We start from the raw sequence: 24069 nt of genomic DNA on the forward strand, positions 1-24069 counted from the left end.
CCCTAGCCCACGCGCAACAGGGCAACGACGACCGCCCACGGCGCCTCCCCGAGTGCGGCTGCTCTGCGGTCGCGCGCCTGCCGTTGATACTGTAGTCGCTTCTGCTGCGGCTGCTGTTGCTGCTGCTGCCACCGCCGCCGCCGCCGCCCGCCGGTCTTGTTGCCGCCACCGCCGTTGCCCACTTTCAACTCGCCTCGCCTCACGATCCCAGCACGAGCCTCCGTTCCCGGCGCACGCTGCGAGGCTCTTCTCCTTCTCCTCATCCTTCGCTCCGTCCCCCGTCTCCATCCCCGTCCATCGCCGCCGTCGCCTCACTCCCGAGCTCTTACCTCTCCTCGGCGTCCACTCCGCTCCCCTCTGGCCCTCCGAGTCGACGCTCACGCTCACATCTCTGCCCGCCAAGCTGAGCCTCAGACGGAAAACCCACCACCCGTCCCTCCCCGCGGATTCAGTTGAGCACCCCCCCAAGGCTTTTGCTGCGGTGATTCGGTACCCCTCCCCGTGGACTAGCAGAAATGCGTCAAGAGGCGGTATTGTGCACAGGAGAATCCGTCTAGGCTGTCCATTGTCACCATCCCCTCACGCTCCTTTGCCGAGATTTTGCTATCCTCACGACCGAGGGTGGCGCTCAAGAGACTCACTGGGGTGCCACATCACCCGACGTTCTTGTCTTCTACCTTCTTTCGCGCTTCTAGGCCGTTGGACGACTGCCAACAACACTCACCATGGACGGCTCCCATTTGCCATTTGACGCCCACATGGGCGCGTCGTCTTCTTCGGCAGCCGGCATGGCGTCTCTCTCGCTCGATTTTGACGCGTTCATGGCCACCGATCACTCCTCCTCACAAGGGCTTGAGTCTCTCGAGGCCTGCATACACGACGACTCCTGCCTCGACCACCACCACCATTTTCGTCAGCCAAAAGCTGGCAGTAAGCTCAATAGTAGCTTTGCCCAGCCGTATCCAGCCGGCGCGCCTGTGTCGGCCGGCAGAGGCTATGGTCAGTCTGCGCAACAACGTATTTCGGCGACGGCACCCACCTCACCTGCTCTGGACAATGGCCAGACGTACACCTGGGAAGCCCTCTTCAACGACCATGCGCTGGACAGTGCCGCCTTGCACTCCGACAATCTTGGCTTCTGTCACGATGATGACTGTGCCTCTGAGTGCAGCTCTGCATGCGAAGGGAGCTGCCCTAGTCAATGCGGAGACACTGGCCACGGCGTCTGCTGTGACGATGATGCCTGTGGCAGTCCCAACCTGTGTCTTGACGAGGCATGTCAAGGCGCCAGCCATCCCTGCAACGACGAGACTTGTCTGGCCGACACTGTCAGTGAAGCACCTTCTCAAGCAAAGACTGTCTTAACGGACGGCGACAAGGCCGCCGCTGCTGCCCTGACTTCCTTTGGGGACAACCAGCTCCAGATGATGCAGGACGCTCAAGCTGGCTTTATACAAGCCTCGCCTACGGCGCCGCCGCCGACTCCGGACGGGCACATGTCTTTTATGAATTTCCCTCAATCCCTGCCCTGTGGGAGTCTCTCACTAGACTCCATGTACCCCAGCACCTCGCCTGGCTTTTCACATCAGCAGTTCCATATGGCCTTTGAGTTTGCTCTTGCGAATCACATCATGCAGTATCACGACCCGTCACGCGGCATGGCACACGCAGGTAACTGCGTCGCAAATGACCCAGGCCAGTTCATCTCCAAATGCACGCTGCCAAAATTCAGCCCCAACGACAACATTACCGACCCCTATCTCTCACAGCTTCAAGGTGGTCATGAATGCGGCTTCCAGGTTCAGGACCCCAATGCGTTTGCGCATCACATCTTTGAAGAGCACAGGCCGGCACTCATGCTCCATGCTCAACATTTTCGACAACCCGAAGCGCCTCAATCTAACATTCATATGCAACACGGCGCCGCCCACAACCATGGCTCACACGCTGGGCCCCAGGCCGGCAGTCAAATGATTCAAGGCAAAGCTTTCTCACCATCGCCGTCACCGCTAGTGACCCTCTCTATGGGCCCGTCTCTCTCAACGACACCGTCATCGTCGCTCGCCACCCCTTCGCCCCTTGAGTCGGAAACTGGCTTGACTGAACCGAGCTCTAACGCAACATCTAAGAGCCCTCATACTGAGTCGAAGCCACTCATCCTGACCGAGGAGGATCAGTTCAGGTGTCGATGGGTCATGGGTCATGGTAGCGGTATCTGTGGCCTGCGCTTCGAAAACGACGAAGAGCTTCAGAAGCACTGTAAGCTGGACCATCTAAAGCCACTAAAGAAGGTCCGTGGTGGCTTCAGGTGCGGTTGGGAAGGCTGCACGAGGGACACATGCTTCACCCAGAGGAGCAAGGTGGAGCGCCACATGCAGGTGCACACCGGATGTGAGTTATACACCTGCACTACTTTAGAGAAGTACGAAAGCTGACATTTCGCAGACAAACCGGTTCAATGCACCATCTGCGGCGCAGCTTTGTCTGCAAAGCAGGCCCTTGACCAACATATGAGGATACACACGGGCGAGACGCCTTGGGTTTGCAAGTACCCCGGCTGCGGCTGTGCCTTTAAGCAGCAAAGTGCCCTAAGTAAGTCGACTCTGCGCGTTGAATCGCCCAGCTGATAGACTGACCCGATGCCAGCCATGCATGAGCGGACGCACACTGGAGACAAGCCCTTGGAGTGTGAGATTTGCGGCAAGAGGTTCAGTGAATCCTCCAATTTGTCCAAGCACCGCCGCACACACAATGTCAAAGGCATGCATGAGTGCCAGCTCTGTGGCAAGGACTTTCATAGACTGGACCAGCTCCGCCGACACATGGGCACCAACCACAAGGATAGACCAGCCGAGGTGGATGCTCTTTTGAGCAAGGCGAAGAGCAAAATGCAGGCACAGAAAGTAACCAAGCCGGCGAGGAAAACGAAGGGCAAGGTCGACGCAGACGGCCTGAGCGCCGATGCGCTCGAATTGATTGGAGATCACCTCGAGGGCGTTGTTATCGCTCAAGAGTCATGATGGGGCTGGAGAGGAGGAGATGAATCGGGCATGCATTTTGGGCTTTCATGAGCACTGGCTATGGTGAAAGCGTCATCTCAGACGGAGGCATGGAGTGAGAGACGACCAAGGCGTTGAGGATACCCCGGAGGCACACAATGGTGGTGATATAAAAGCAAGGCTGAGTGCATGATTTGTACATTTGGATCCTTTCGAACCGAGTATGTCGGACACGCTCCGAACGATGAGCTGCGGTATGAGAGGCACGAGCAATATAAGCATGAAGCATGTGATCGAGACTGTCATTGATCAAGGACCATCTACTTTTGTGACCACGATGGAATTAAGGTGGCCCAATGCAATGCTCACCTCCGGTCATGTCGGCGGGATGGCAACCAGGGGGTTTGCCATCACCCTCAGCTGGCCGAACATAGCATGGAGCGTCGCATCATCTTCACGTCCCGGTACAGACCGACATTTGATCATGACCTCATTTTTTTTGATTTATAAGGCTGCTGATTGAGCGGCCCATGGCGGACGGCCGTTCCGCCCCCCCAGAACGAGGCCCATACCGGGAAACAAGTACAAATCAGACCGAGATTCCCCAGAGCCATGCGATGCAAGTTCGGAAGCCTTTTGTTCAGAGAAAAAGCACGCCACGCCTCGATACCAACCCTTGTTCGTCTACCCTTGACGCTCCATTCGCCCCTCAAGCCCTGCATACACTTAGGCCTAGATAGACGGTCAGCACCTAATGTCCTGGCGCGATTGTGCCAAGGGGAGCCTTGGAGCGGGCGGGACAGGGGGCCGGGTGACTGCCTGGGCGCCCTGGTCTCTGCCCTGGCTCGGGGTCGGTGTCATCGTACCTTGATGGCGTACTTCCTTTGGGGGAAGTGGGTGCTGCGCTTCTTGGTCTTCTCCAGGACGCGGGCCTTGTCCTCGGGTGACAGGCGGCGGCGGATGGCACGGGTCTGCTTGGCGCGGAGGTCGAGGGGGGCGTACTTCTTGTTCTTGTAGAACAGACGGAGCTGCGAGCGTTGCTTGGCGTTGATGACGGTGAGGACGCGGGCGATGGACTTTCGCAGGTCGTGGCTGTAAGTCGGGGACGGACTTCGGTCAGCAATCGATGATCCTCATGATCTCAACGACCTGAGGCTTCCGGGAGACCCGACGCCGGGGATGGCGCGCGTCCTCCTCCAAGAAGCCTCAGAGGGTCTCGGTTCGTTCTCGGGAGGGGGGATTCCTCACATCTTGTTCAGCTTGGAGCCGGACGAAGCGATCTTCTGGATGCGGAGCTGGCCCAACTCGGTCTTGAGCTCGGCGAGCTGCTTCGTCAAATCATCCTTGCTCTTGTCCCAGAGCTGGACGGCCTTAACCTTGCCCGACGACTGTAGACGACCAGTCAGCAATCTGGTTCATTCCTCCATTGTCTCCCCCGCTCTGCTCGTTGTCACGACGCAAACACAGAAAAACCTCGAGCGCGTGATCGAATTACCCGAAGCGAGGGTACTGCGCGTATCGTGTCTCGAAATAGGGTCGTCTGTCGGGCGGAAGGGCGGTTTTCTGACGACGTCGGTGCGCACCCGAGGACGACGACGATGCTTTCTTGTTTTTTTTTCGACGGGCAATTCGGAGGTCGGGAAACGCTGCGACGAGATGTCCGGCGGCATTGCGAAAGGAGCGGAAGGGAGTTCACGGTGCGAGCAACTCACCATCTTTATTATCTTCGATGGGGGTGATGTGCGAAGTGTGTCGACGAGTGCGTAAAGTGAGAAGTCAGCCTCGAAGACCGTTCCGTATCGCAGATGGGGATCAGTCGGGGTCGCTGGAGAATTAAGCAGAGGGTTTTGCCGAGACGGTGAAAATTTGCCCTAGGGCTTGGTTCTGTGCGCGCGCAGGGAAATTTTGGGCGCACATGATTGGCTTTATTGGCACGAAAACCGGGGGCTGTGGGAACATCACGTGAGAAATCCCGTGGCCAGGTGGAGTGGCGCTAGCACGGGCGGTGAGGCGGGGAAGAGTTTCTGCCGGTGACGCCGTGACGCAGGGCGTGCCTCGCTGGATCCGGCAACGGGCGTGTGTGGCATGTCCCCTGGACAGCTTGCTTTCCCGCTCTCGACCGGTGACATTGCAACCCGTCGCATTTTCCCACAACGAAACCATGTCTGCGCCAACGGGAAGCGGGGGATGGGCTCAGCTGCGGCAGCAGGCTCGGACACTAGAGACTCAGGTAAGAGAGACACCTCTCGCTCGCCGTGGTTGTCGGGCGGCGATGCCGACTCCCCTTTCGGCATATGCATGTGAACGATGCGGATGGCTGACGGCCTCGGCCTCCACAACCTGCAGACGGAGACGCTCTTCCACACGTATTCGCAATTCTCGACGGCAACCAATATACCGCCGAAGCCGACCGAGCAGGAGCGGGAGACGGAGGACAAGATCCAGGAGTTGTTGGAAAAGGTGAGAGCCTCTGCATCACCTAGAGTCCCCCACCTTTCGATGCGCTCGCGGTCGCCCTCCCACGTCCACTTGCCGCACACATTAGCCATGAGAGCTAACCGAGGGCCCGGCGGCGACCCCATGTACACAGCGCGAGTCGGTCGTCTCACAGCTCGCGCGGCTGCTCGACTCGGAGGCCAGCCTGACCTCATCGGCGCTCAAGCAAAACAACCTCTCGCTGCTGCGGGAGAAGCTTGCGGCGCACCGGCGCGACCTGGGCCGGCTGCGCGGGACGCTGCAGCAGGCGCGCGACCGGGCCAACCTCCTGACCAACGTGCGGTCCGACATCGACCAGTACCGCGCCAACAACCCGGAGGCGGCCGAGGCCGAGTACATGATCGATGAGCGGCGGCGCATCGACAACAGCCACGGCATGGCCGACAGCGTGCTGAGCCAGGCCTACGCCGTCAACGACAGCTTCATCCTGCAGCGCGAGACGCTGTCGAGCATCAATCGCCGCATCACGATGGCGGCGAGTAAGGTGCCGGGCATCAACACGCTCATCGGGAGGATATCCGCCAAGAAGAGGAGGGACGGCATCATCATGGGTTGCTTCATCGCCCTTTGTTTCATCGTATTTTGGTGGCTGCTATGAGTGGCAGGTGCGGATGCGACGATGACGACGACAGTGATGGGAGACTAATACATTTTGCGTGGCGGAGGGGGACCGCACAGGGGGAGAAATGCGGGACAACGGGACCTGATCGGCATGGGCAATGGCGTTTTTCAGCGGGGTATCAGCGTTCATATCTATCTGTCTATGGAGTTCGTTTGTTGTATACTGTACAGTATGGCAGGGCCATATGGACGTTTCGAAGCAGATTGTTTTTACAAGACGGCAGCGGATATGCTCGGTGACGCCCAAGGCGTATCTCATCTTATGCATTGGAGCTGTGCAGATGCACCTTGCCGGGAAGTTGCTCTCGCGCAGCGGCCGGCCGGGCGGCATCTCTCTTGATTTCCTCGACAAGGCGGGCGAGGCCCTTGGCGAGGCCCTCGACCTCGTCCGGGTGACCAGTGCCGCTGCCGGCCCAGCGAATGCGGCAGTGGTGATCGACGAGGTAGGTGTAGCCTACCTTTGCGTTGAGCAGGCCGATGGACTCGCGGATGGCGTCGGTGATGCCCCTGCGGACGAGGAAGTACTTATCCCAGTCCTGCTCGGGGAAGCGCTTGCGGAGGGATCCGCGAAAGAGGCGAACGAGCCAGGCCTTGCCAGCGTTGTCCTCGTAGTTTACGTTGACGAGCTGGGCGAGGCCGGGCTCGCGGGCAACGATGTCGTGCAAGGCCGGGTTGGCGTCGCGCGAGGTGAAGCTGGCGACCTGCTGCTCGGCCCACTGGCTGCTGAAGATGGAGACGACGGAGGCGCGGCCGGTGAGCAAGGGGGTGGTGTCGCGCGGGGCGGTGTCGGTCTTGAGGAGGGTTTCGCCGTAGAGGTTGGGGAAGAAGAGGGAGAGCTCGGCCTTGAAGAGGCGCGGGGGCGCGATGAAGGACTTGCCCTGGTGGAACTGGAGGTTGCCCCAGTCGCGGAAGTAGGGGCGCGAGATCTGGGCGGTCCTAGATGCGCGCACCGATTAGCTGGTGTGTCCATTTTTTGTCTCTTTGTATTTTCGCATCGGGCCCCTGGCGAGGACGGGGGCAGGCATCTCGGGGAGGGGATGCGAAGCTTACAGCTCTTTGCGGCGCTGCAGGTGCTTGTCGTAGTCGACAAAGTCCTCCTTGCGCTGCTTGAAGGATCGGGCGTCGATGCCCGTGTTCTCGCCGGGCTTGGGGGGCAGCGGCATGCCAATGGGCCGGGGCAGGGGCTTGGGGACGAAGTGGCCCTCGATGCGCTTGCCGTAGGATCGGGGAGCCTCGATGGGGGTGCCGGCGACGGTGCTCTTGGGGTCGAGGGAGGCCCCGGCGGCGGGCTTCTCGGCGCGAGCGGCACGCGGCGCTGATGTGGTGAGGGTGCGCCGTTGCTGCTGCTGTGGTGAGGACGAGTACGGCGAGCTTCGCGACTGGAATTGGAATTGGAGCTGACGGCAGTGGGCGCAGGCGAGAGCCGAGGAGGAGGAGGAGGAGGAGGAGGAGGCGGCTAAGGAGGACTGCTGCCGGGGGCGGAGGGCGAGGCGGCCCAGCGCCAGCTCGATCCGTCGCGAGGCCATTGCGATGGGTCGTCGGCGTCGGCGCTGGAGACGACGAGCGTCGTCCTGCGGTGGTTGTGGTGGTCGGGTGGCTTTGGTTTTTGGAGACGAGGACGGGAGGGGGATGGAGGTTGAAAGCAGCCTTCACTGCCTCCTGTCGTGAGAGGCACTGGAACGGCCCCGTAAATTTTCCAGGGTGCGCCACAGCGGCTCTCGGAAGGGTGGCCTCCACCTGAGGTCCAGTCGTCCCCACTGTTTCGGCGGCCGGAGGTGATCCGTCTCGCTGTGTCCAGAATGCCTTAGGCAAGTTGGGCTCCGACGTTGGTTGAAGGTGAGATGGAAGGTGGGCGAGCGAATGAGTTGATCCAGACGGTCCTAGGGGCTCGGTTCATGCCACCGAGATGCGGTTTCCCCTCTAACCTCTACCAAGTCCATCTACGTCCGTTCGTATCAGGTATATACTTCGTATTGTATTCGTACCTTTACCAAATACCCCTACCGGTGTAACATGCGCTCGTCAACGTCGACGCTCTCGCACGAGGGCGTCGAAGCGGCCCCCCTCCTCCCGAGATCACCAGCAGATGCCACCTCCTCAAGGCTTCCAGATACGCACCATGTCGACGACCGACGGCGAGGAATAGGCTCCTCCAAGCAGTTAACGCTCGACCAGCTGCCCACGGAAATTGTCGAGCACATCCTCAGCTACTTCCAACACTCACTGCAGCGGGGCCTCTCCCTGACGCATCTTCAGAGACTCTACAATCCCCTGGCGCGGGATGCCTGGAACGTGCGCCAAAAAGCCGTGCAGGACGTGCGCCTCGTGTGCCGGCGCCTCCACGACCTTGCGTCGCCTTTGCTGTTTCCGTACGTTGCCTTGAGCATCGACCAGGAGTCTCTGGATAAGTTGGAGAGTATCTCGCGGCAGCCCTGTCTTGCGGCGGGCGTTCGTGGAGTCTTGATGGACCAGACGTGTCGGAGCGGCGCCTTCGTCAACGGTCACAGTCCCCTCGACAGCTTCAAGACCGAAGTCGTCCGGATGCTGCAGACCTACGCCACCGGATTCTATTGCCACACGCACAACGTGGCGGACGAGGACGGAGAAGAGGACGAGGAAGACAAGGCGCGAGCATGCTTGGGGCTACGCAACTTCTTGGTCATGTGCAAGGCATGGGGTGCCTCGCACGATGGGGTCCCCGAAAGTGCAAGGCCGGAAGACGTGGTCTTCGACGCCGACGAGATGCAAGAATACGTTGAAATTTTCCGACGGGGACATGAGGCCTACGCACGCGGCTACGTGGAACAGTTCCGTCTTGTCAGTGACGGCACGTACCTCCGGACTCTCGTGTCGGCTTTTGCCCTCATGCCGCACCTGGACACGCTGTCCATGGGAGGACGTCGGCGCAATCCAGAGGTCGATTGCCGTTACGAGCATCGGCTGCTCGCAGACAAGGTCGAGTTGGAGCGTTTTATCGCGTCACAGATTTGTGCGCCGGCGGACCCGCCCGAGAATATGTTCGTGGAGGTGCCCATTGCCGCCCATACCGCCGGCAGGCCACTGAAGCGCTTGTACGTCTCTCGTCCGAGACGTGGCACGCACACGGCCTTGGGCACAGCAGACGGGGGCGGTGGCCGAGAGGTCGAGGACAGGCTGCGGGCGGCCATTCAGGCATTGGAATCGGTGCATCTCAGTCCCAACATGCGTGATGACCCGGCCGAGGGCGCGTTTTTCGACCGCTATGCCTCCATCGTCACTTCCAGCAGGCAGTCCCGATACCTCGGGCTTACCGGATATCCCTTTCCGCGATCGACGAACCATACCGAACGAATCAGCCATGGGCGCTTCCTCTTGACCATGGCGGACCGGCCGCGCCTCAAGAAGCTGCACCTCCGGTACACCGCCTTGTCGCAGGAGGAGGTGAAGGCACTGTGCGGCGGCCTGCGCGACGGCTCCCTGCAGGACCTCTTCCTCGAGTATTTGCACCTCACGAGCGGCCTGTGGGCGGACGTGCTGGACACGCTCCGCCCGAAGCTGGCGGGCGGCGAGGGCGGCTGCCGCGCGCGGGTCCTGAGGCTTATGGGCGCTGAGATGCACGAGAGGGCCGGGGAAGGCATCAAGGCGTGGGAGGCGCGTGGGCTCGCCATTACGCAGCGGGTCGAGTGGTACCTCACCGGCGACCCCAGGGCTCCGGTGAATCCCTTTCGGTGCGAGCTGACCAGGGACACCTACCAGTTGCAATAATGACTGGAGCTAAGGTATGGGCAGTAGCGGTGTTGATGAATGGAGTTTTTGGGCTGCAACGTACTTCGTGTACTGTCCATACAATCTGTGAATACAGAGTACAGGGAGAATAAGAGGGGCCAAGACGTAGGCGCCGAGCAGACCCGGAAGACTGAGTGAGCACCGTCTAAGAAATGGAACCCGGATCTCCGGCAAGGCATTGGCTGCCACGAAGTGTTTGCCCGGTAGAAGCCGTTGGTGAGGTCTGCTAATTCTTGTCATGACGGCGGTGGGCGTGACGGCAGGGGAGGTTGTTTTGTGCCCGGCGACCGACCCACTCACTGTTCGGCTCCCTGTCAGTGCCCTGGGCGGATGAGTGGTGCCCCGGCGAACGGCAGGGTCGGGTAAGTCTGGTCCGAAGGCCCGCTCGCATCCTCACTGTGACTGCACGCCCGCCGCCGCCTCCAGGGCCCTGGGCAGCTCTGATGATGGCACGCGCGGGGGACTCACAGCAGGCCCAGCAAGCCAAACATCCCACCTAAGCCGCCCAAGGTTTCCCAGGCGCCTACCCAATCAACACCCGCAAGCCCCTCTCTCGCCCAGGCGCCGCTATATTTGCCCCAAGCTGCTGGGTCCTTGCTTCCCCAGACTCTCTCTCCCTCCCCCCCCCTCTCCCCACTCTCTCTCACTGGTGTCAATCCGGCTTCGGCTATTCGCGGCGGCTCAACCACCGACGACGCTGTGCCGACTGAAGCCATCGCACTTCGGCCTTGCGCTTCGTCGCCGGCAACCCAGCACAGCATCTCCTCCCCCCCCGTGGGTGTGCGTCCCGGGGCAGACCTAGCAGAAGCACGGCCAACTTTTTTCTTCTCTCGCCATCTCTTCTTCCTCACCTACTTTTCTTTTCCCCCGCGAGACCGTAATTTGGCGGGTTGGTTACGTCGTTGCGATCGACTCCCAATCTCCCTTCTGCGACGCTGCCCGCCTGGTCGACATCCGTCCGTCAGCTTCGTCCCAGCGTGTTCCCGGCTCTTCCGTTAGTCCGCGAAACTATAAAGAACAAGGACGCGAGAAAGGAGAGGAACAAAAACAAAATAGAGAAATACTGCGTGGTGGTTTCCCCCTCCGCAGACCGGAGGACACGCTCGCACACGCACCATGTTTATGCAGCGGGGATCGCGCGCGCTGCGCCGGCAGCTCCAGGCCACAAAGGCCGTGGGTAGAGCCGCCATGACCAAGGCCAGCGGCGGCGGTTCCGGGGTGAACGCAAAGGTCAACGTGGGCGGGTGCATGGCCGCGGCCGCGCCGCGATGGTTTTCCGAGTCAAGGCGGCTGTGCGCCGTCAAGCCGGTGCTCCTGGCCGACATTGGCGAGGGTGAGTGCCTCCCTGACCTCTCCGCTTAGACACAATGAATTGCGCTGACACGGGGTCCCCCAGGCATTGTCGAGTGCGAGGTCATCCAGTGGTTCGTCGAGCCCGGGGCGCGCGTCGAGGAGTTCTCCCCGCTTTGCGAGGTGCAGAGCGACAAGGCCTCCGTCGAGATCACGAGCCGCTTCGCCGGCACGGTCAAGAAGCTCTACTACGACGCTGGCGAGATGGCCAAGGTCGGCAAGCCCTTTGTCGATATCGACATCGAGGGTCAGGATGATGCGGCGGCGGCCGCACCGCCTCCGCCGGAGCAAGTACAGGCACAGGAGCAGCAGCAGCAGCAACCACCAGCGGCACCATCACCACCATTCCAACAGCAGCAGCAACAGCAGCTGCAAGAAAGCAGCCAGCCGCCGCCGCCGCCGCCGCCGCCAACACAGGGCAGTGGCAACGGCGCCAAGCCCAAGGGCAAGATGGCGACGCTGGCAACGCCCGCAGTCCGCCACCTCTCCAAGGAGCTCAACGTCGACATCGCCGACATTGACGGCACCGGCAAGGACGGGCGCGTCCTCAAGGAAGACATTTACAAGTACGTTCAGGGCGGGGGACAGCAAGCAGCGCAGCCGGGCCAGGCCGCTGCCGCGGTGACGGACACGTCGGTGCAGACGGAGACGCGGGAGCCGCTCTCGCAGGTGCAGCAGATGATGTTCAAGTCGATGACGCGGTCCCTCAACATCCCACACTTCCTCTACGCCGACGAGGTGGACATGTCGGACCTCGTGTCCCTGCGGGCGCGGCTCAACAAGGTGCTCGCGTCGGGCCCGGTGGCGCCCGGCAGCCCAGCCAAGCTGTCGTATCTCCCCTTCATCATCAAGGCCGTCTCGCTGGCGCTGTACCAGTTCCCCATCCTCAACGCGCGCGTCGAGGTGGATCCGGAGACGGGCAAGCCGTCGCTCATCAAGCGCTCGCAGCACAACATTGGCGTGGCCATGGACACGCCGCAGGGCCTTGTCGTGCCCGTCATCAAGAACGTCGGCGGCCTCAACATCGTGTCCATTGCGGCCGAGCTCATCCGGCTGCAGGGGCTGGCGCACGCCGGCAAGCTGGCGCCGGCGGACATGTCGGGCGGCACCATTACCGTGTCCAACATTGGCAACATTGGCGGCACGTACCTTAGTCCCGTCATCGTCGAGCGCGAGGTGGCCATCCTCGGCATCGGGCGCATGCGCGCCGTCCCGGCCTTTGACGACCAGGACCGCGTGGTGAAGAAGCACGTCAGCAACTTCAGCTGGAGCGCCGACCACCGCGTCGTCGATGGCGCCACCATGGCCCGCGCCGCCGAGGTGGTGCGCCGGGTCGTCGAGGAGCCCGACGTCATGGTCATGCATCTGAGGTAGTGACAAGGGGTTGGGGTTGGGCCAGTCTAGCAGTGTTGCATGCATGCATGGATGTAATGAATAAATAAATAAATATCCCGTGGCAACTTGGTACATAGAGCAACAGGTACGACTGCCTGGCATATGCTGAGCACGCACGTACCTGGACGGCATTCAATAAGACAGCATGCAGATAAGATGGATGATGGCATGGCCACTCTCTCGCGAGCAACGCGCACCACATGGGGTCACCGTCCTTTTGCTGCTGCTACAGGCAGCGACTTGCCGATATAAGAGACGATATCCCGCAGTCCTTCCAGACGCCTCTCCCCGGTGCTTGACAACAGCAGCGACAGCACCGGCCACGCGTGAACCCCGCCGGGCGAACACGCCGCCTCGACCGGCACCCCGTATCCCCTCTGCTTCTCGATGAAGGCGGCGATGTCCGGCGCCAGCGTCTCGTCCTCGCCGTAGAGAACCATGTAGCCGGCGTCTGGACCCGCGGCCGTCCACAACCTCTGGGAAGTGCACAGCCCCGGAGACGCGGTAGCAGCAACGCTTGTCGCGTCGACATGCCCGGCGGCGGCGGCGGCAGAGCCCGCGTAGGCCGCGCCGAAGCGCCACAGCGTCTCCCTGTCCAGGTAATCGATGTCGGAGGTTTGGTGTAGTGTGGGGGAGGTTAGGGTTACCCACGGGGAGAGCAGCACAGCGGCGCGGGGCTTCTTGTTGTTGTACTCCTTCTTCTTGTGGTTCCTCGTCTTCTTCTTCTTCAGCGCCGGCGCCTGCTCCTGTCCAGAGGCAACAGCAGCAGAAGAAGAAGCAGAAGCAGCACAACGGTCCTTGGCATGTCGACGACGAAGGCCCGTACCGTCGTCGTCACTCTCGCCATCATCATCATTACCATCATCGTCTGCCTCCCCCGCCAGCTGCAGCAAGAGGCTGAGCGCCAACATGCCGCCCGCCGAGTCGCCCATGACGCAGACCCTGGAATCATCGCCGTCCCCCGCCGCCGCCTCCGCCACGCCCAGGACGTGCTCGTACCCGAGCCGCGCCTCGTGCAGCTGCGCGGGAAAGGCCCGCTCGGGGGCCAGGGCGTACTCGAGCGCGAAGACGGCGGGGTTGGCGAATCCGGCTTCCTCCTTGAGGAGGTGGCGCATGGCGAGGAGGAATTCGAGGTAGAAGTAGCACGAGCCGACGGCGAAGCAGCCCCCTTTGAACGCGGACCGAAAGTAAGTAAGAAATTTAGACCTTTGCAAAACAACAAAAACAACAACAACAATACATGATGGAGGTGAAAAAAAGTGTTGAAGGCTCGCGCGAGCCATTTCGGGGGGGGGGCGGATAAGAGAGGTTGCAACTGACCGTGGAGGTAGTACACGATGACATCCGGGCGTGTCTCTTCCTTGTCCTGCCTGATCCAGATCCCTTGTGTTTTGGTTTCACCCTACTGCGCTGTTACAAATCTCTTCTTTCGGTATGCCAATTCCTTTTTTTAAAGAGCAAAAAAAAATTGGGTTGGCAACTCTTACTTGTTCGAGCACTTGAGGCTCGACGGACACGTCGCCAAAGCCCCAGCGGCCGCACCTGGCCATGCGCCACCTCAGCAGCGCGTACCCCAACGGCCGCGACATGGCCACCCTCAGGACCGGCAGCGGGAGCGTCGTGAACCCGTAGCGCAGCAGCCGGAGAAAGAGACGCTCGAATGTCGAAAAGGTGTCACGGCGGCGGGGGCTGCGTTGCGTGGACGACGCGGTGGCGGCGTCGCGAGACACACCGCTGCCCCCGCGGTCCTTGATGAGGATGATGACGGCCCGGCACGCATCGACCGCAGACGCGAACACGACCCTGACGGTTGTCAGGATCCCGGTCTGCCATACTATCAGGGCGGAGGCCAGACATGCTGCCAACAGATAGTCTATGAACGAGGCTGGGGGTAATATCATGGCGGCTGCGGTGCGGTGCGGCGGCTCACTCTGGGTGAGAGTCCTTTTTTATACCGTGCCGGAGAAGAACTGGGGGGTTCCCCTTTGTGTTATTTTGTCTCTCTTTTTTGGACGAATGAAGTGTTGCTTAAAAAAAACTGGGAGCTCGAGTAGAACAGGTACATAATCATGTACCATGGACATTTTTACTTCCCAAGTTAGTTATATTGTACCTGTGTTTCCTCTGGCAGTCCACCTTGATTGCGACGGACTCTCGCAGTTGCACCGACCGTCCGCGGCAGCTGGCACGACTGCGCCGCCGTCCATGATCATCTCTCCCAGCCAGCATTCGACCATCATCCGTATCTAGGGAATGGAACACGGTTGTACAATTAATGCATCAGGCGACCGGCCTACTCATGAGTATCGTCGCAATGGGCTTATTCGTGCTATTGGAGGTGCGGCATCTCAGATGAGGCTATCGATGGTTGAAAAGGCAAATCTGTCAATTCCTGGCTGACTGACATGCTAAAACTGCGCTACTAACTTAAGTGGTCGCCGACACACTTGTATTCACAGATACTAACATAATACCTCGGTCACACGGCTGGATAAATACCCATAGTACTTTACGCACACGCACGTAACGAAGTACATATACATCGTACGTACACACATCCACAGCCACTCTCTTACAATACAGGCGTTCATACAAAGTAACCAACTCAAGGCCAGGGCAACGAGACCCCCCCCCCCCCAAGTAACATCACTATCAGAAACGACCGGCCCCTGCTTGCCCACCTTGGGAAGCTCATCTGCAAGCTCCAGCCACGGCCCGGCCCGTCCACCACCACCACTATCAACCACCCTCCCTTTCCAGGGTTGCACCCCTTCCTTCAACCTTCCTTCTTCCGCTCTCCCCCCGGGGTCTCCGTCGTCATCCCGCATATATATGCGTCGCTCCATCCACCCCGGACCGACCGACCCGGACCCCCTTTCGCCAACATCCGCGACGGACACCTGACGCCGTGCGCTCGCTCCTCCTTCAACCCAAAGCCATCCTGACCCCCCTCCCTCTCCTGGGCCGCCTCATGCCGCACGTATGTACATACGCACCTCACGTATATGTGCCTAATGACCACGCGGGGGCATCAAACCGCCCCAGCCAGCGCACGTAGTAGCACTGCTTTTGGTAATAAGTGAGCACGTAGGTATTAGGATAACGCGCTTAACTTCTGCCTGCGATGCTGCTTCGGCATGCACCCCGTTCAGCCCACCGCCTTCATGATGCACGTTCTCAGCCGCACATCGTCGTGGCTGCGTTTACACGCTCTTCTCCTGGCGCGCGCAGCGGCAGAAGCGGCAAAAGCATCATATCGGGCACCACTTCCTTTTTCTTTCTCTCTCGGTTTCTTGTCTTCCCTTGACGGGCCCCTGCTGTGTTGGACGCAGGTCGCACAGTCAGGCGGGCGCGGCACCGGCGGCTACGCGCAGCCAAGATAACGAAGTGCTAAGCTACCTAGGAAGGAGCGTACTAAGCCTTTATGCAGGCCACGCAGGGTGAATTTCGCCGAGAGCTACCTCGATTAGGGCGGATGATGGGGGGAGGGAGGGGGGGGGGCGATGAGGCAGGCAAACAACAAAACAACATCACCATTACCATCGTCATGAGCGTCATCGACGTCATTCCGCACCCAACCCCGACCCGCGACGTGTGTCCCCTAGCCCCCACGGGAAGAGACGCGTGACCACCGCCCATGCACCGATCCATGCACCTACCCATGCGATGCGTCTCCTTTGCATGGTAACCCCCGCGAGCCAGCCCATTGTACGACACAATGCGCGCGCGGCCGCCGCCGCTTTTCGACCGCACCGGCGGGTGTTGCGCCCACCCCCGGGGACGGGAATGGGGGGAGAGGCGCCGCGTGGCGGCCCATTGCCGGAACCTACCAAGGTACAGAGGCCCGACGCCCTTTCGCGATGACTTTCCCCCCCTTCTTACCTTGTTGCTGGGCGGAACACGCCCTGTCTGGTTTCACACCGCAAGTAAATATACTTAACAACGCAGGGGATTGTCGCTATCCGCGCAGCAGAATGGTGATGCGTACAAAGTACAGCACATATTACCAAGCAACATTTATACCATGTATCTCGTAGTCTACTGATGTGCCGACATGGCGGCGGCGGCGGCGGCGGCAGGCCTGATCATCGTCATGCAGCATGGACTTCCCAAATTGAATGCACTTGGCCCCGAACGTTTCGGCTACCCACAATCACACGTGCCACCACTCATATTAACACATCTATCTACTTCGTACTAACAGCAGCAGCAGCAGCAGCGGGAGCACCAAGACGCACGAGCCCATGATGCCCACGCCCCCCCCCAGGATCATGCTGGTCGCAGTGTGGGGTGTGCTTCAGGCGTGTGTGCATCACAGCCTTTGGCCGACATCTAAACGGTCTACAAACAGACAGACAGACTAGACAGATAGGGCATGCGCAACGTGCCGGGGGTCAGGAGTAGTAGCTCAACTCAAACATGTTATTAGCATGCAAGGCACTTTAGTATATCGCAGCGTGCAGGACGAACTTGACCATAGGTATACTATAGTCTGTATATATACGATTACGCGGTACGGCGGGCGTCTTGCTCTTCATGCGACTTGGGCGTTTTGTCTTTCCCCCCTCGTCCCTTGCCCGCCAGACGAAACAAAACGTTAGCTGATGGGCCTTTGTGCCCAACGCAAAACAGCACAGCACAGCACAGCACGTTTCCAAATCCTCCTTCACCCAACAACAGTCGCCACCACGCGCGGGCGGCTGCGCCGACGAGTTGCAGGGGATGGATGGATGCGAGCTGGGGGTGGAGACGCACAAAACGCGGGCATCAATCACCCATGTCGCCATGTGTCGCTGCGCATCCAGGGTCTAGCAAAGGATCAGAAACTTTGGGGGCCTCGCCCGCGTTTCGTCGGTCATCTTAGCCCGCGGTGCGTGTCAACGACGTCACATCCTACTTCGTAGAAGCATACCTAGGTAAAGAAAAAAGCACAGACCCCCGCTTGCTGTACTGGAGTGTGTGTGTGTATAGTACTTGGTATATGTCTTGTATTCGCCCTCGCGGGCCCCCCCCCGGCCCCCTTGTGGGCAACCCAACCTCATCCCCTCCTCAACCCCCCGGTCGCGAAACCCGAGGGCCGGAAGGGTTGCCCTGCCTCCGGGACGGGAAGCGGTCTAACTATCCAGCGCCGTAGACCATTCATGCAAAAGGAAAAGGCCAAAAAATAAAATGAAGGCGCAAGGTAAAACAAAGCACGCCCACCAACGGCGAGCAGGAAAAAAAAACGCCGGACCCTGTCGTAACTCCAGTCCCCAATGCAGAACAGGGCGTGTAAAGCAGGCAAGACCAAAAAAGAAACGGGGGCATAGAGTAGTAATGAAACCGTCCCCATCTGTCTACCTCGCAGTGTACGGTCGTCTTCTTAGAGGTCGGCCTGCATAATGTCCGAGGCCGTGGCCAGTGCGTCCCGCTTGACGTCGTCGATGCTGCGGCTCACGTCGATGCTAAAGACGTCGCGCTCGTCGCGGGCGGGCGGCTCGAGGATGTCAAACTGGCTCTTAACCATGTTGGCGCCCATGTAGTGACCCTTGCGTTGGGAGACGCGCTCGAGCAGCACCTCGGGCGAGGCGCTGAGGAAGATGAAGTGGACGAGGATGTCGCGGTCGTAGTAGGCGGCGACGCGGATGACGTCGCGGTACTTGCGCTTGAGGGCCGAGCACGTCACGACAACGCCCTCGGATCCGAGGTTGAGACGGCGCATCGACTCGTCGCGGAGGGCGGTGAGCCAGTCCCACCGGTCCGCGTCCGTTAGCGGGACGCCGCTCCGCATCTTTTCGACGTTGGCCTCGGTGTGGAACTGTCGCAGATGGTCAGCTTTTTTTTTTCTCGCTCGTCTCAGTCAGGGGCCCCCTCCTCCTCATCATCATTCCATGGGTCGTGGCCGGCTAGGGCATCGTACCGAGTCTCCCTCAATGTAGGGCACGTCCAGCGCGCCCGCCAGGTACTCGGCCACCGTCGTCTTGCCGCAACCCGCGGGGCCGGTGACCAGCCAGATGTGGTGGTGCTTGGGCGCGCGGCCGGCCACCGCCGCCGCGGCCGACGATGAGGCCCTGTTGGACGCGCCCGGGGGCGCTGCGTCCTGTCCCTTGACGGGCATCGAGTTGTCGTAGGAGAGCATGGTGGTAGTCAAGGACCGGATGTGTGGCGGGAGCGCAGGTTGGCTGGCCGGGCCGGGTTCCCGCAAAAAGAGACCGGAACACACACGAGATGGCTGTACTGAGGCCAAAGTCCAAGTAAAGTTTCCAACGAGGGCGGGGCGGTTTGAGAGGAGGAGTGCAGCAAGGGATTCGCTTCAACGACGAGGGCAAAACACACACAAAAAGGCAGATGAGCACTGGGCGTGACCCGATGTGACGTGACGTAGGGGAAAGAACTGCTTGCTGGTGAGAGTTTGCGTGTGGGAGTGACGAAGGGGGCGGCGGCCGTCTAAATAAGATGCCTAGTAACCAGTAGTAGAGGTACTGACTGGTAATAAGGTTGGCAAAATTAAGAGGGGGGCCAAACTGCCTGAGTCGTGGTCAAGCAACCCCAAAAAGCATTTACCGGCGTATTACCTTAGTAGCCAAGCCCGGGTCCGGATCTGCGCTTCAGCGGCCCTCCGGGGGGCGACGGGCATTCGGCCGCCCTGGGGGTGGGTGGTCTCCGGAGGGCGGGTGGATGAGGTGTGTTGTAGTGGATGGGCAGCCGGATCACGGATGGGGGATGGATGGGGTTCCAATTCCGCATTGGCAGATTTCCAATCGAATGGAGGCCCTGCAGGCGGTCGTCTGGTGGAGGGAGGGGCAAGTGTGACGCCGGCGCCGACGGCAGACGACCCGACGGGAATGGAAGCACAGCCCTGGCGACTCCAGTGGTCTGGTCCGCTGTTGCCGGCTTCCATCCCGTCGACTTGCAGCGGCGCAGCGTGGGAATGGATGGAACCTAACCTACCTGGAACATTCCCAGTCCACTGGAAGCCTGCCCTGAGCGCCTGACGATGATGCTGTGGGACGGCATGCGCGCAGCGATGCCACCGCGGCACCCCCACGCCCGGCTGCGGGCTACCGGGACAGGGTACGATACGGCAGGGCAGGGCAGGGCCTCAGGGTAGGGCAGGGCAAGGAAGGGTCGGGCAGGTGCTTCCGCCTGCAGCCGGCCTTCCACTTGGTGCCCGCTGGGCTCCTGGCGGCATTGGGGAGGCTGCTGGGTACAGTACATACCTAGGTAATGTTACTTTTAGGGCCTGCCCAGCCTGTCGGGTCTTGCTTTTTGGACGGCACGTTTGAGGGGCGGGTGTCATTTTTAGCTTCTCTTACAAAGGAAGCCCATTTGTTGCTTCTTGGCCCTTTTCTCTTCTCGCCGTCCACTCCGTGAAGCCGGCCGCGTCGTTCCCCGGCACGCGACCATGCCAATTCCTGCTACCTTCACTGTGACTCTCAGCTCGGTGACCATCATGCATGCAGCCCGGTCGCTCAACCCCCGCTACCTAGGTCCGCGGAGACGGCGAGAAAAGGCGACGACCACGGGGCAAGGTGAGACAGCAGCAGGTCAAGCAAAAGCTGGGGAGGGGGGGCGAAGAAAAGAGTGTCTGTCCTGCAAGCCGCTCCGCGCAGAAACCGTTGGGTCCTGTGGAGGCGGGCCCCAACCCCAAGCCTTGCCTCGTGGGAGACCGGGCTGTGCGTGTGGAATTGGGCAGCGCCACCAACGATTGCCGCGATGCGCTGGTGAGTTGCGAGACACGCATGGCGCTGTTCTGTTTTGACGCTGTGCGCCGCCGCCGCAGGACGAGACTCGATACTCTGTACCTAGTATGTATGTATGCAGTAGGTATGCGTGCTGACATTGTGCCCCCCCCCCCGGGCCGGCCGGCGGCAACGCTTCCGCTTCGCTTCGTCTCGCCTGGCCTCGCCTGTCCCCCCGGTTTGCGACGTCCGCGGAGGGAGCCCTGGTTCCGGGCGCGGAGCCCTGCTGGTCGCTGCCGGAAGCTCTTCCGGTGCGTACGGAGTGCGAAGCACCACAGCAAACATATGTAGAATAGCGGTCGTGTTGCACCGCACGCGCCACAGCTAGGTACGTTAGTACTACTAGTAGTGCGCGCTGCGCCGTTTCCGACGGCCCGGCGTCATCCGGAGTGGGCGCCAGGGCATGGGGGTGCGAGTGATTACCTTGGTAGTTTGCGCAACAAGGGCCGAGTATATGTTACATGTAAGACCACCAGTGAGGATACGGGGCATGCGTCTACAGTATACTTCGTATAGTGCGTGTCGGAGCAGTTGCAGGTGCCACTTCGTACGGAGTGCGTGACTGAGTTAGTAGTATTATTATACACACGCTGTTGGTCGCCCCAACGCGGACCTTGCAAGATCCATGTTGCGTCCGGTCGCGCGTCGTCGATGGTCCCGAGCCGACAACTGTAACGCCCAACTGAGACAGGCAGCGAAAGGCCGTGATGAGGATGAAGTGGGTGTCAGAGCCCTGAGCGCGTTTCCTGCACGAGCGTGCTTTGTTTGGTGCAACGCCCGCCGACGGCTGCCCCCTTGGGCACATGGCACGACGGCTATTGGCGACGGCGACGTCTGGGGGTGTGAAAAAGTGCTGCTCCCCCACCCCCGGCTGGCCAGGAACAAGGAGGGGGGGGGTTTCAGCGTCCAATCATGGACGGGCTATGAGGTCCCTGCCTGCAGGCAGGAGCGAGGGCGACACCATTTGCCGTCGGCAATAGGGCTGAGCGCAGCAAACGCCGAGCCCGCCCACCCACTCACTGGGCTGTTGTTGGGGGTGGGTGACGAACAAGGAGTGGAGAGCCCTAAAATAGGCGGGCCGCTGCCACGCGTGTCTACAAGGGGTTCGTTCGTCCCATCGTCCTCGCTTTGTTCGTGATACGTAAGTCGCTTTGCACTTTTGGAAGACGCATAATTGACGTGGGCGTATTGACATGTACTACTTAATGATCGCCCATGCTTGCGTGACTGCAGCACGACACCCACCATACCTGCTGGGCATCGCGGTTGCACAATAAGTAACAAGGTAGAAATAGGTACAGGGTAAGAAGAATAAAAGGACGTGTCAAGCGCGACGTGTATCGATGAGGTTCTTCCCGCGCGAACCAAATCTCCCTCCCCTCCTCCAGATGCAGCCCCATCAGCATCCACATCCTCATGATGATGATGATGATGATGATGATGATGATGGATGATTAGCAGCTCGTTCCCTCCAATATGACGTTCCATTTCTGACTGGTGAAGACCTGCCCGCCGCGAGGGCGGTCTTTGGAGTCCTTGTTGGGCGCACACTTTTCGCGTATCCACCTGACGGCGTCGATGATGTTTTCATACGAGCCGACATGGAATTCACTATTGTTCTAGACGATTTCCGTCAGCATTGCGGTCCACGAAGAAGGGGGGAAAGACAAGGGGAAGGCCCGGGGGGGGGGACTCACGTCGTTGCAGATGAAAGCGCGGGTGTCGGCATCGCAGGCGAGTTCGGAGCAGACCTTTGGCCCCTTGTTGAGAGGGATTATGCCTTGGACGCCTTCGAGGGCCTGGATGGCATTCTCGATGCCGTCCTTTGTGATGAAGCCGAACTTGGGGTCCTTGGAGGTGGAGCAGATGAGCCCGCTGGCGGCAAAGTTCCAGTCCCTGCGCCTGCCCGCGCCGCCATTGTCGCCGCGGACGCCGTTGGGGAAGTCGGTGTCGTAGTTGGGGTTGATGGTGAGCAGCTCGCGGTGCACCTCGGCCTCGGTGGTGCCGTTGAGCATGATGGGATCCTCGTCGGGGAAGGCCGGCAGCCGCCACATGCTGCCGGATGCGACGCTGGCGGCGACGGCGAGGCACGCGAAGATGGTTGTTGTTGACAGCATGATCCTTGAATGTGTCTTCTTCTTCTTCTTCTTCTTCTTCTTCTTCTTCTTCTTTGTTGTCCCGGGCTGTACTCTTTGGCTTTGTTTCGTCTGCTCTGCGCCACCAGAGATGCAGGCAGGTATGTATATGTATGTATGGGTGGATGTATGTACGTGGTAATGCAGTGTGGTAAATCGCTCGCCGGGAAACCGCTTGGGTGGGAGTATCTTATATTCGACGACGGCAACGACCAGAGAACAACAGCTGCACATACTATAACGAACGGGGGCAGGCCCTCTCCCCAGGACAGGCACGGGATCGAGCACGTCCCGTACAGCATCCATCTAGTCAAAACCACCCCCGCGAACGCCACCCATCATCGTATCTGCTGCCCAGCGCACATGGCTGCACGTATCCCCATCTACGTATACCCACTGCGCCCACTGCATCCGCCCCAACGACGAACGACGACGACGACGACGATATTGTCCCGTCCTGCCATTTCCTACTATACAGTACTATTATTTGCGACCACACGCGATGGGGCACGAGGCGCGAAAGCGGGCTCTTCGTTTCACCCTCCTCGAAGCTTGCCCCTATGCAGAAACCGTCCCATCTTGGCTTGGTCCCTGGCGTGCGGAGCGCCCCGTGCGCCGCTATTGTGTTGGGGGGTTCGCGGTATTGTCAGGGCCGGGGTGGGGCGGTCCCGTGAGGTGCCTTTTGCTGCTTCGCCTCCGCTTTTTTTTGCTCTCTTTGTTGCGTCCGTCCGTGTGCCGTGCCTTGCGTGCGTGCTTCCCCCGCGCCGGCGGGCGGGCGGGGCGGCGGGGGCGGATCCCCTCTTCTCTCCTCGTGTCGCCGCGGCGCGTGTCCGGCCGACCGGCCGATCGACCGCCGTGCGTGCGTGCGTCTCCCGCCAGCCCCCCCGGACCGGGTCAGTCAGTTGACGCGGCGAGCGATTGGGCCCGCAGCCCCAGCCGCTGGTCACGTTGGGGATATGTAGGATACAGTCAGTGCATTACAATATTACGTACTTTGTACAGCAGCACCGTATACTGTATATATACCAGCTTGGCAGGGTAGAGTACGGTGACGTTACTCCATACATAACACGGCATAGCCTGGTACCGCTCGCGTGAGCTGGAGCTGGGGCTCTGCTTCCATAAATAGCAGTGGCTTTCCATCGTCGGTACTATCGGCATCATCATCATCATCATCATCATCATCATCATCATCATCATCATCAAGGCCATCATCATCATGGGCAACCCCCCTTTTCGTGACACATAAAGCGCAATCTTCTCCAACGCCGCCTCGCACCATGACTCGCCTCTGATCTTGCGAAATATATAGTCTGTAGAACGCCTTCGCACTTCGTGTAGTGTAACGATGACGGCCTAGCTAGCACGCGACCCCATGAGGAGAGCGACGACGCGTGCCTCCCGTTGCAACACAAATAACAATGACAACAAAAACGACACAAGACCCGGAGGACTGGAACTCCAACCGTGGTGCCAGAGGGGCCTTGTGGGATGCCAGGGCCCGCCCTGCCCGTCCACATTTTTCACGGCCTACCTACTTAGTACTTGTACAGCGGGCTTCCATCAGCTCCGTCTCTTCTTCCTCCA

The 24069-nt window shown here is 60.2% G+C and overlaps 9 protein-coding genes across 9 annotated transcripts; 4 read left to right on the forward strand and 5 right to left on the reverse strand.

The window, feature by feature from the left end:
• SUR1 (zinc-finger protein) lies at positions 1 to 3297 on the forward strand. The gene is made up of 3 exons (XM_047988565.1): positions 1 to 2391; positions 2446 to 2592; positions 2647 to 3297. The coding sequence occupies exons 1-3, from the start codon at positions 726 to 728 to the stop codon at positions 3018 to 3020; spliced, it is 2187 nt and encodes a 728-aa protein (XP_047844563.1). The 5' UTR covers positions 1 to 725; the 3' UTR covers positions 3021 to 3297.
• Positions 3298 to 3487: 190 nt separating this feature from the next.
• rpl35 (60S ribosomal protein L35, L29) lies at positions 3488 to 4874 on the reverse strand. The gene is made up of 4 exons (XM_047988566.1): positions 4712 to 4874; positions 4248 to 4387; positions 3866 to 4091; positions 3488 to 3731 (listed from the first exon to the last, which is right to left on the reverse strand). The coding sequence occupies exons 1-4, from the start codon at positions 4712 to 4714 to the stop codon at positions 3726 to 3728; spliced, it is 375 nt and encodes a 124-aa protein (XP_047844564.1). The 5' UTR covers positions 4715 to 4874; the 3' UTR covers positions 3488 to 3725.
• Positions 4875 to 5077: 203 nt separating this feature from the next.
• Positions 5078 to 6345, forward strand: GOS1 (protein transport protein gos1). Its single transcript, XM_047988567.1, has 3 exons — positions 5078 to 5229; positions 5346 to 5459; positions 5590 to 6345. Exons 1-3 carry the CDS (start codon positions 5161 to 5163, stop codon positions 6091 to 6093), a joined length of 687 nt encoding a protein of 228 aa, XP_047844565.1. The 5' UTR covers positions 5078 to 5160; the 3' UTR covers positions 6094 to 6345.
• Positions 6346 to 6376: 31 nt separating this feature from the next.
• ATP10 (Mitochondrial ATPase complex subunit atp10) lies at positions 6377 to 7642 on the reverse strand (the record flags this gene model as incomplete). Its single annotated transcript, XM_047988568.1, has 2 exons — positions 6377 to 7052; positions 7167 to 7642. 2 exons carry the CDS (start codon positions 7640 to 7642, stop codon positions 6377 to 6379), a joined length of 1152 nt encoding a protein of 383 aa, XP_047844566.1.
• Positions 7643 to 7746: 104 nt separating this feature from the next.
• Positions 7747 to 9965, forward strand: JDV02_007105 (uncharacterized protein). The gene has a single exon (XM_047988569.1). The coding sequence runs from the start codon at positions 8130 to 8132 to the stop codon at positions 9858 to 9860; it is 1731 nt and encodes a 576-aa protein (XP_047844567.1). The 5' UTR covers positions 7747 to 8129; the 3' UTR covers positions 9861 to 9965.
• A 566-nt stretch (positions 9966 to 10531) lies between these two features.
• On the forward strand, positions 10532 to 12781 carry JDV02_007106 (Dihydrolipoyllysine-residue (2-methylpropanoyl)transferase). The gene is made up of 2 exons (XM_047988570.1): positions 10532 to 11214; positions 11278 to 12781. The coding sequence occupies exons 1-2, from the start codon at positions 10998 to 11000 to the stop codon at positions 12603 to 12605; spliced, it is 1545 nt and encodes a 514-aa protein (XP_047844568.1). The 5' UTR covers positions 10532 to 10997; the 3' UTR covers positions 12606 to 12781.
• On the reverse strand, positions 12681 to 14527 carry JDV02_007107 (uncharacterized protein; the record flags this gene model as incomplete). The annotated part of the gene is made up of 3 exons (XM_047988571.1): positions 12681 to 13794; positions 13947 to 14028; positions 14114 to 14527. 3 exons carry the CDS (start codon positions 14525 to 14527, stop codon positions 12833 to 12835), a joined length of 1458 nt encoding a protein of 485 aa, XP_047844569.1. The 3' UTR covers positions 12681 to 12832.
• A 3054-nt stretch (positions 14528 to 17581) lies between these two features.
• JDV02_007108 (Gluconokinase) lies at positions 17582 to 19258 on the reverse strand. Its single transcript, XM_047988572.1, has 2 exons — positions 18526 to 19258; positions 17582 to 18423 (listed from the first exon to the last, which is right to left on the reverse strand). The coding sequence occupies exons 1-2, from the start codon at positions 18742 to 18744 to the stop codon at positions 17989 to 17991; spliced, it is 654 nt and encodes a 217-aa protein (XP_047844570.1). The 5' UTR covers positions 18745 to 19258; the 3' UTR covers positions 17582 to 17988.
• Positions 19259 to 21801: 2543 nt separating this feature from the next.
• Positions 21802 to 22464, reverse strand: JDV02_007109 (uncharacterized protein; the record flags this gene model as incomplete). Its single annotated transcript, XM_047988573.1, has 2 exons — positions 21802 to 21966; positions 22045 to 22464. 2 exons carry the CDS (start codon positions 22462 to 22464, stop codon positions 21802 to 21804), a joined length of 585 nt encoding a protein of 194 aa, XP_047844571.1.
• Between the last annotated feature and the right edge of the window lie 1605 nt (positions 22465 to 24069).

The sequence above is a fragment of the Purpureocillium takamizusanense genome, chromosome 6, assembly GCF_022605165.1.
Source record: "Purpureocillium takamizusanense chromosome 6, complete sequence".
NCBI classification, from domain to species: Eukaryota; Fungi; Ascomycota; class Sordariomycetes; order Hypocreales; family Ophiocordycipitaceae; genus Purpureocillium; species Purpureocillium takamizusanense.

What these genes read in the sequence shown, in the direction of transcription:
- SUR1 (XM_047988565.1), top strand. Translation starts at nt 726, where the DNA reads ATGGACGGCTCCCATTTGCCATTTGACGCCCACATGGGCGCGTCGTCT. An exon ending in CATGCAGGTGCACACCGGAT is followed by an intron (nt 2,392 to 2,445) that starts GTGAGTTATACA and finishes GACATTTCGCAG; the next exon opens with ACAAACCGGTTCAATGCACC. An exon ending in TAAGCAGCAAAGTGCCCTAA is followed by an intron (nt 2,593 to 2,646) that starts GTAAGTCGACTC and finishes ACCCGATGCCAG; the next exon opens with CCATGCATGAGCGGACGCAC.
- rpl35 (XM_047988566.1), bottom strand. An exon ending in GGCTCCAAGCTGAACAAGAT is followed by an intron (nt 4,092 to 4,247) that starts GTGAGGAATCCC and finishes CCCGACTTACAG; the next exon opens with CCACGACCTGCGAAAGTCCA.
- GOS1 (XM_047988567.1), top strand. Translation starts at nt 5,161, where the DNA reads ATGTCTGCGCCAACGGGAAGCGGGGGATGGGCTCAGCTGCGGCAGCAG. An exon ending in CTCGGACACTAGAGACTCAG is followed by an intron (nt 5,230 to 5,345) that starts GTAAGAGAGACA and finishes CACAACCTGCAG; the next exon opens with ACGGAGACGCTCTTCCACAC. An exon ending in TCCAGGAGTTGTTGGAAAAG is followed by an intron (nt 5,460 to 5,589) that starts GTGAGAGCCTCT and finishes CCATGTACACAG; the next exon opens with CGCGAGTCGGTCGTCTCACA.
- JDV02_007105 (XM_047988569.1), top strand. Translation starts at nt 8,130, where the DNA reads ATGCGCTCGTCAACGTCGACGCTCTCGCACGAGGGCGTCGAAGCGGCC.
- JDV02_007106 (XM_047988570.1), top strand. Translation starts at nt 10,998, where the DNA reads ATGTTTATGCAGCGGGGATCGCGCGCGCTGCGCCGGCAGCTCCAGGCC. An exon ending in CCTGGCCGACATTGGCGAGG is followed by an intron (nt 11,215 to 11,277) that starts GTGAGTGCCTCC and finishes GGGGTCCCCCAG; the next exon opens with GCATTGTCGAGTGCGAGGTC.
- JDV02_007108 (XM_047988572.1), bottom strand. Translation starts at nt 18,744, where the DNA reads ATGCTCTCCTACGACAACTCGATGCCCGTCAAGGGACAGGACGCAGCG. An exon ending in CCTACATTGAGGGAGACTCG is followed by an intron (nt 18,424 to 18,525) that starts GTACGATGCCCT and finishes CATCTGCGACAG; the next exon opens with TTCCACACCGAGGCCAACGT.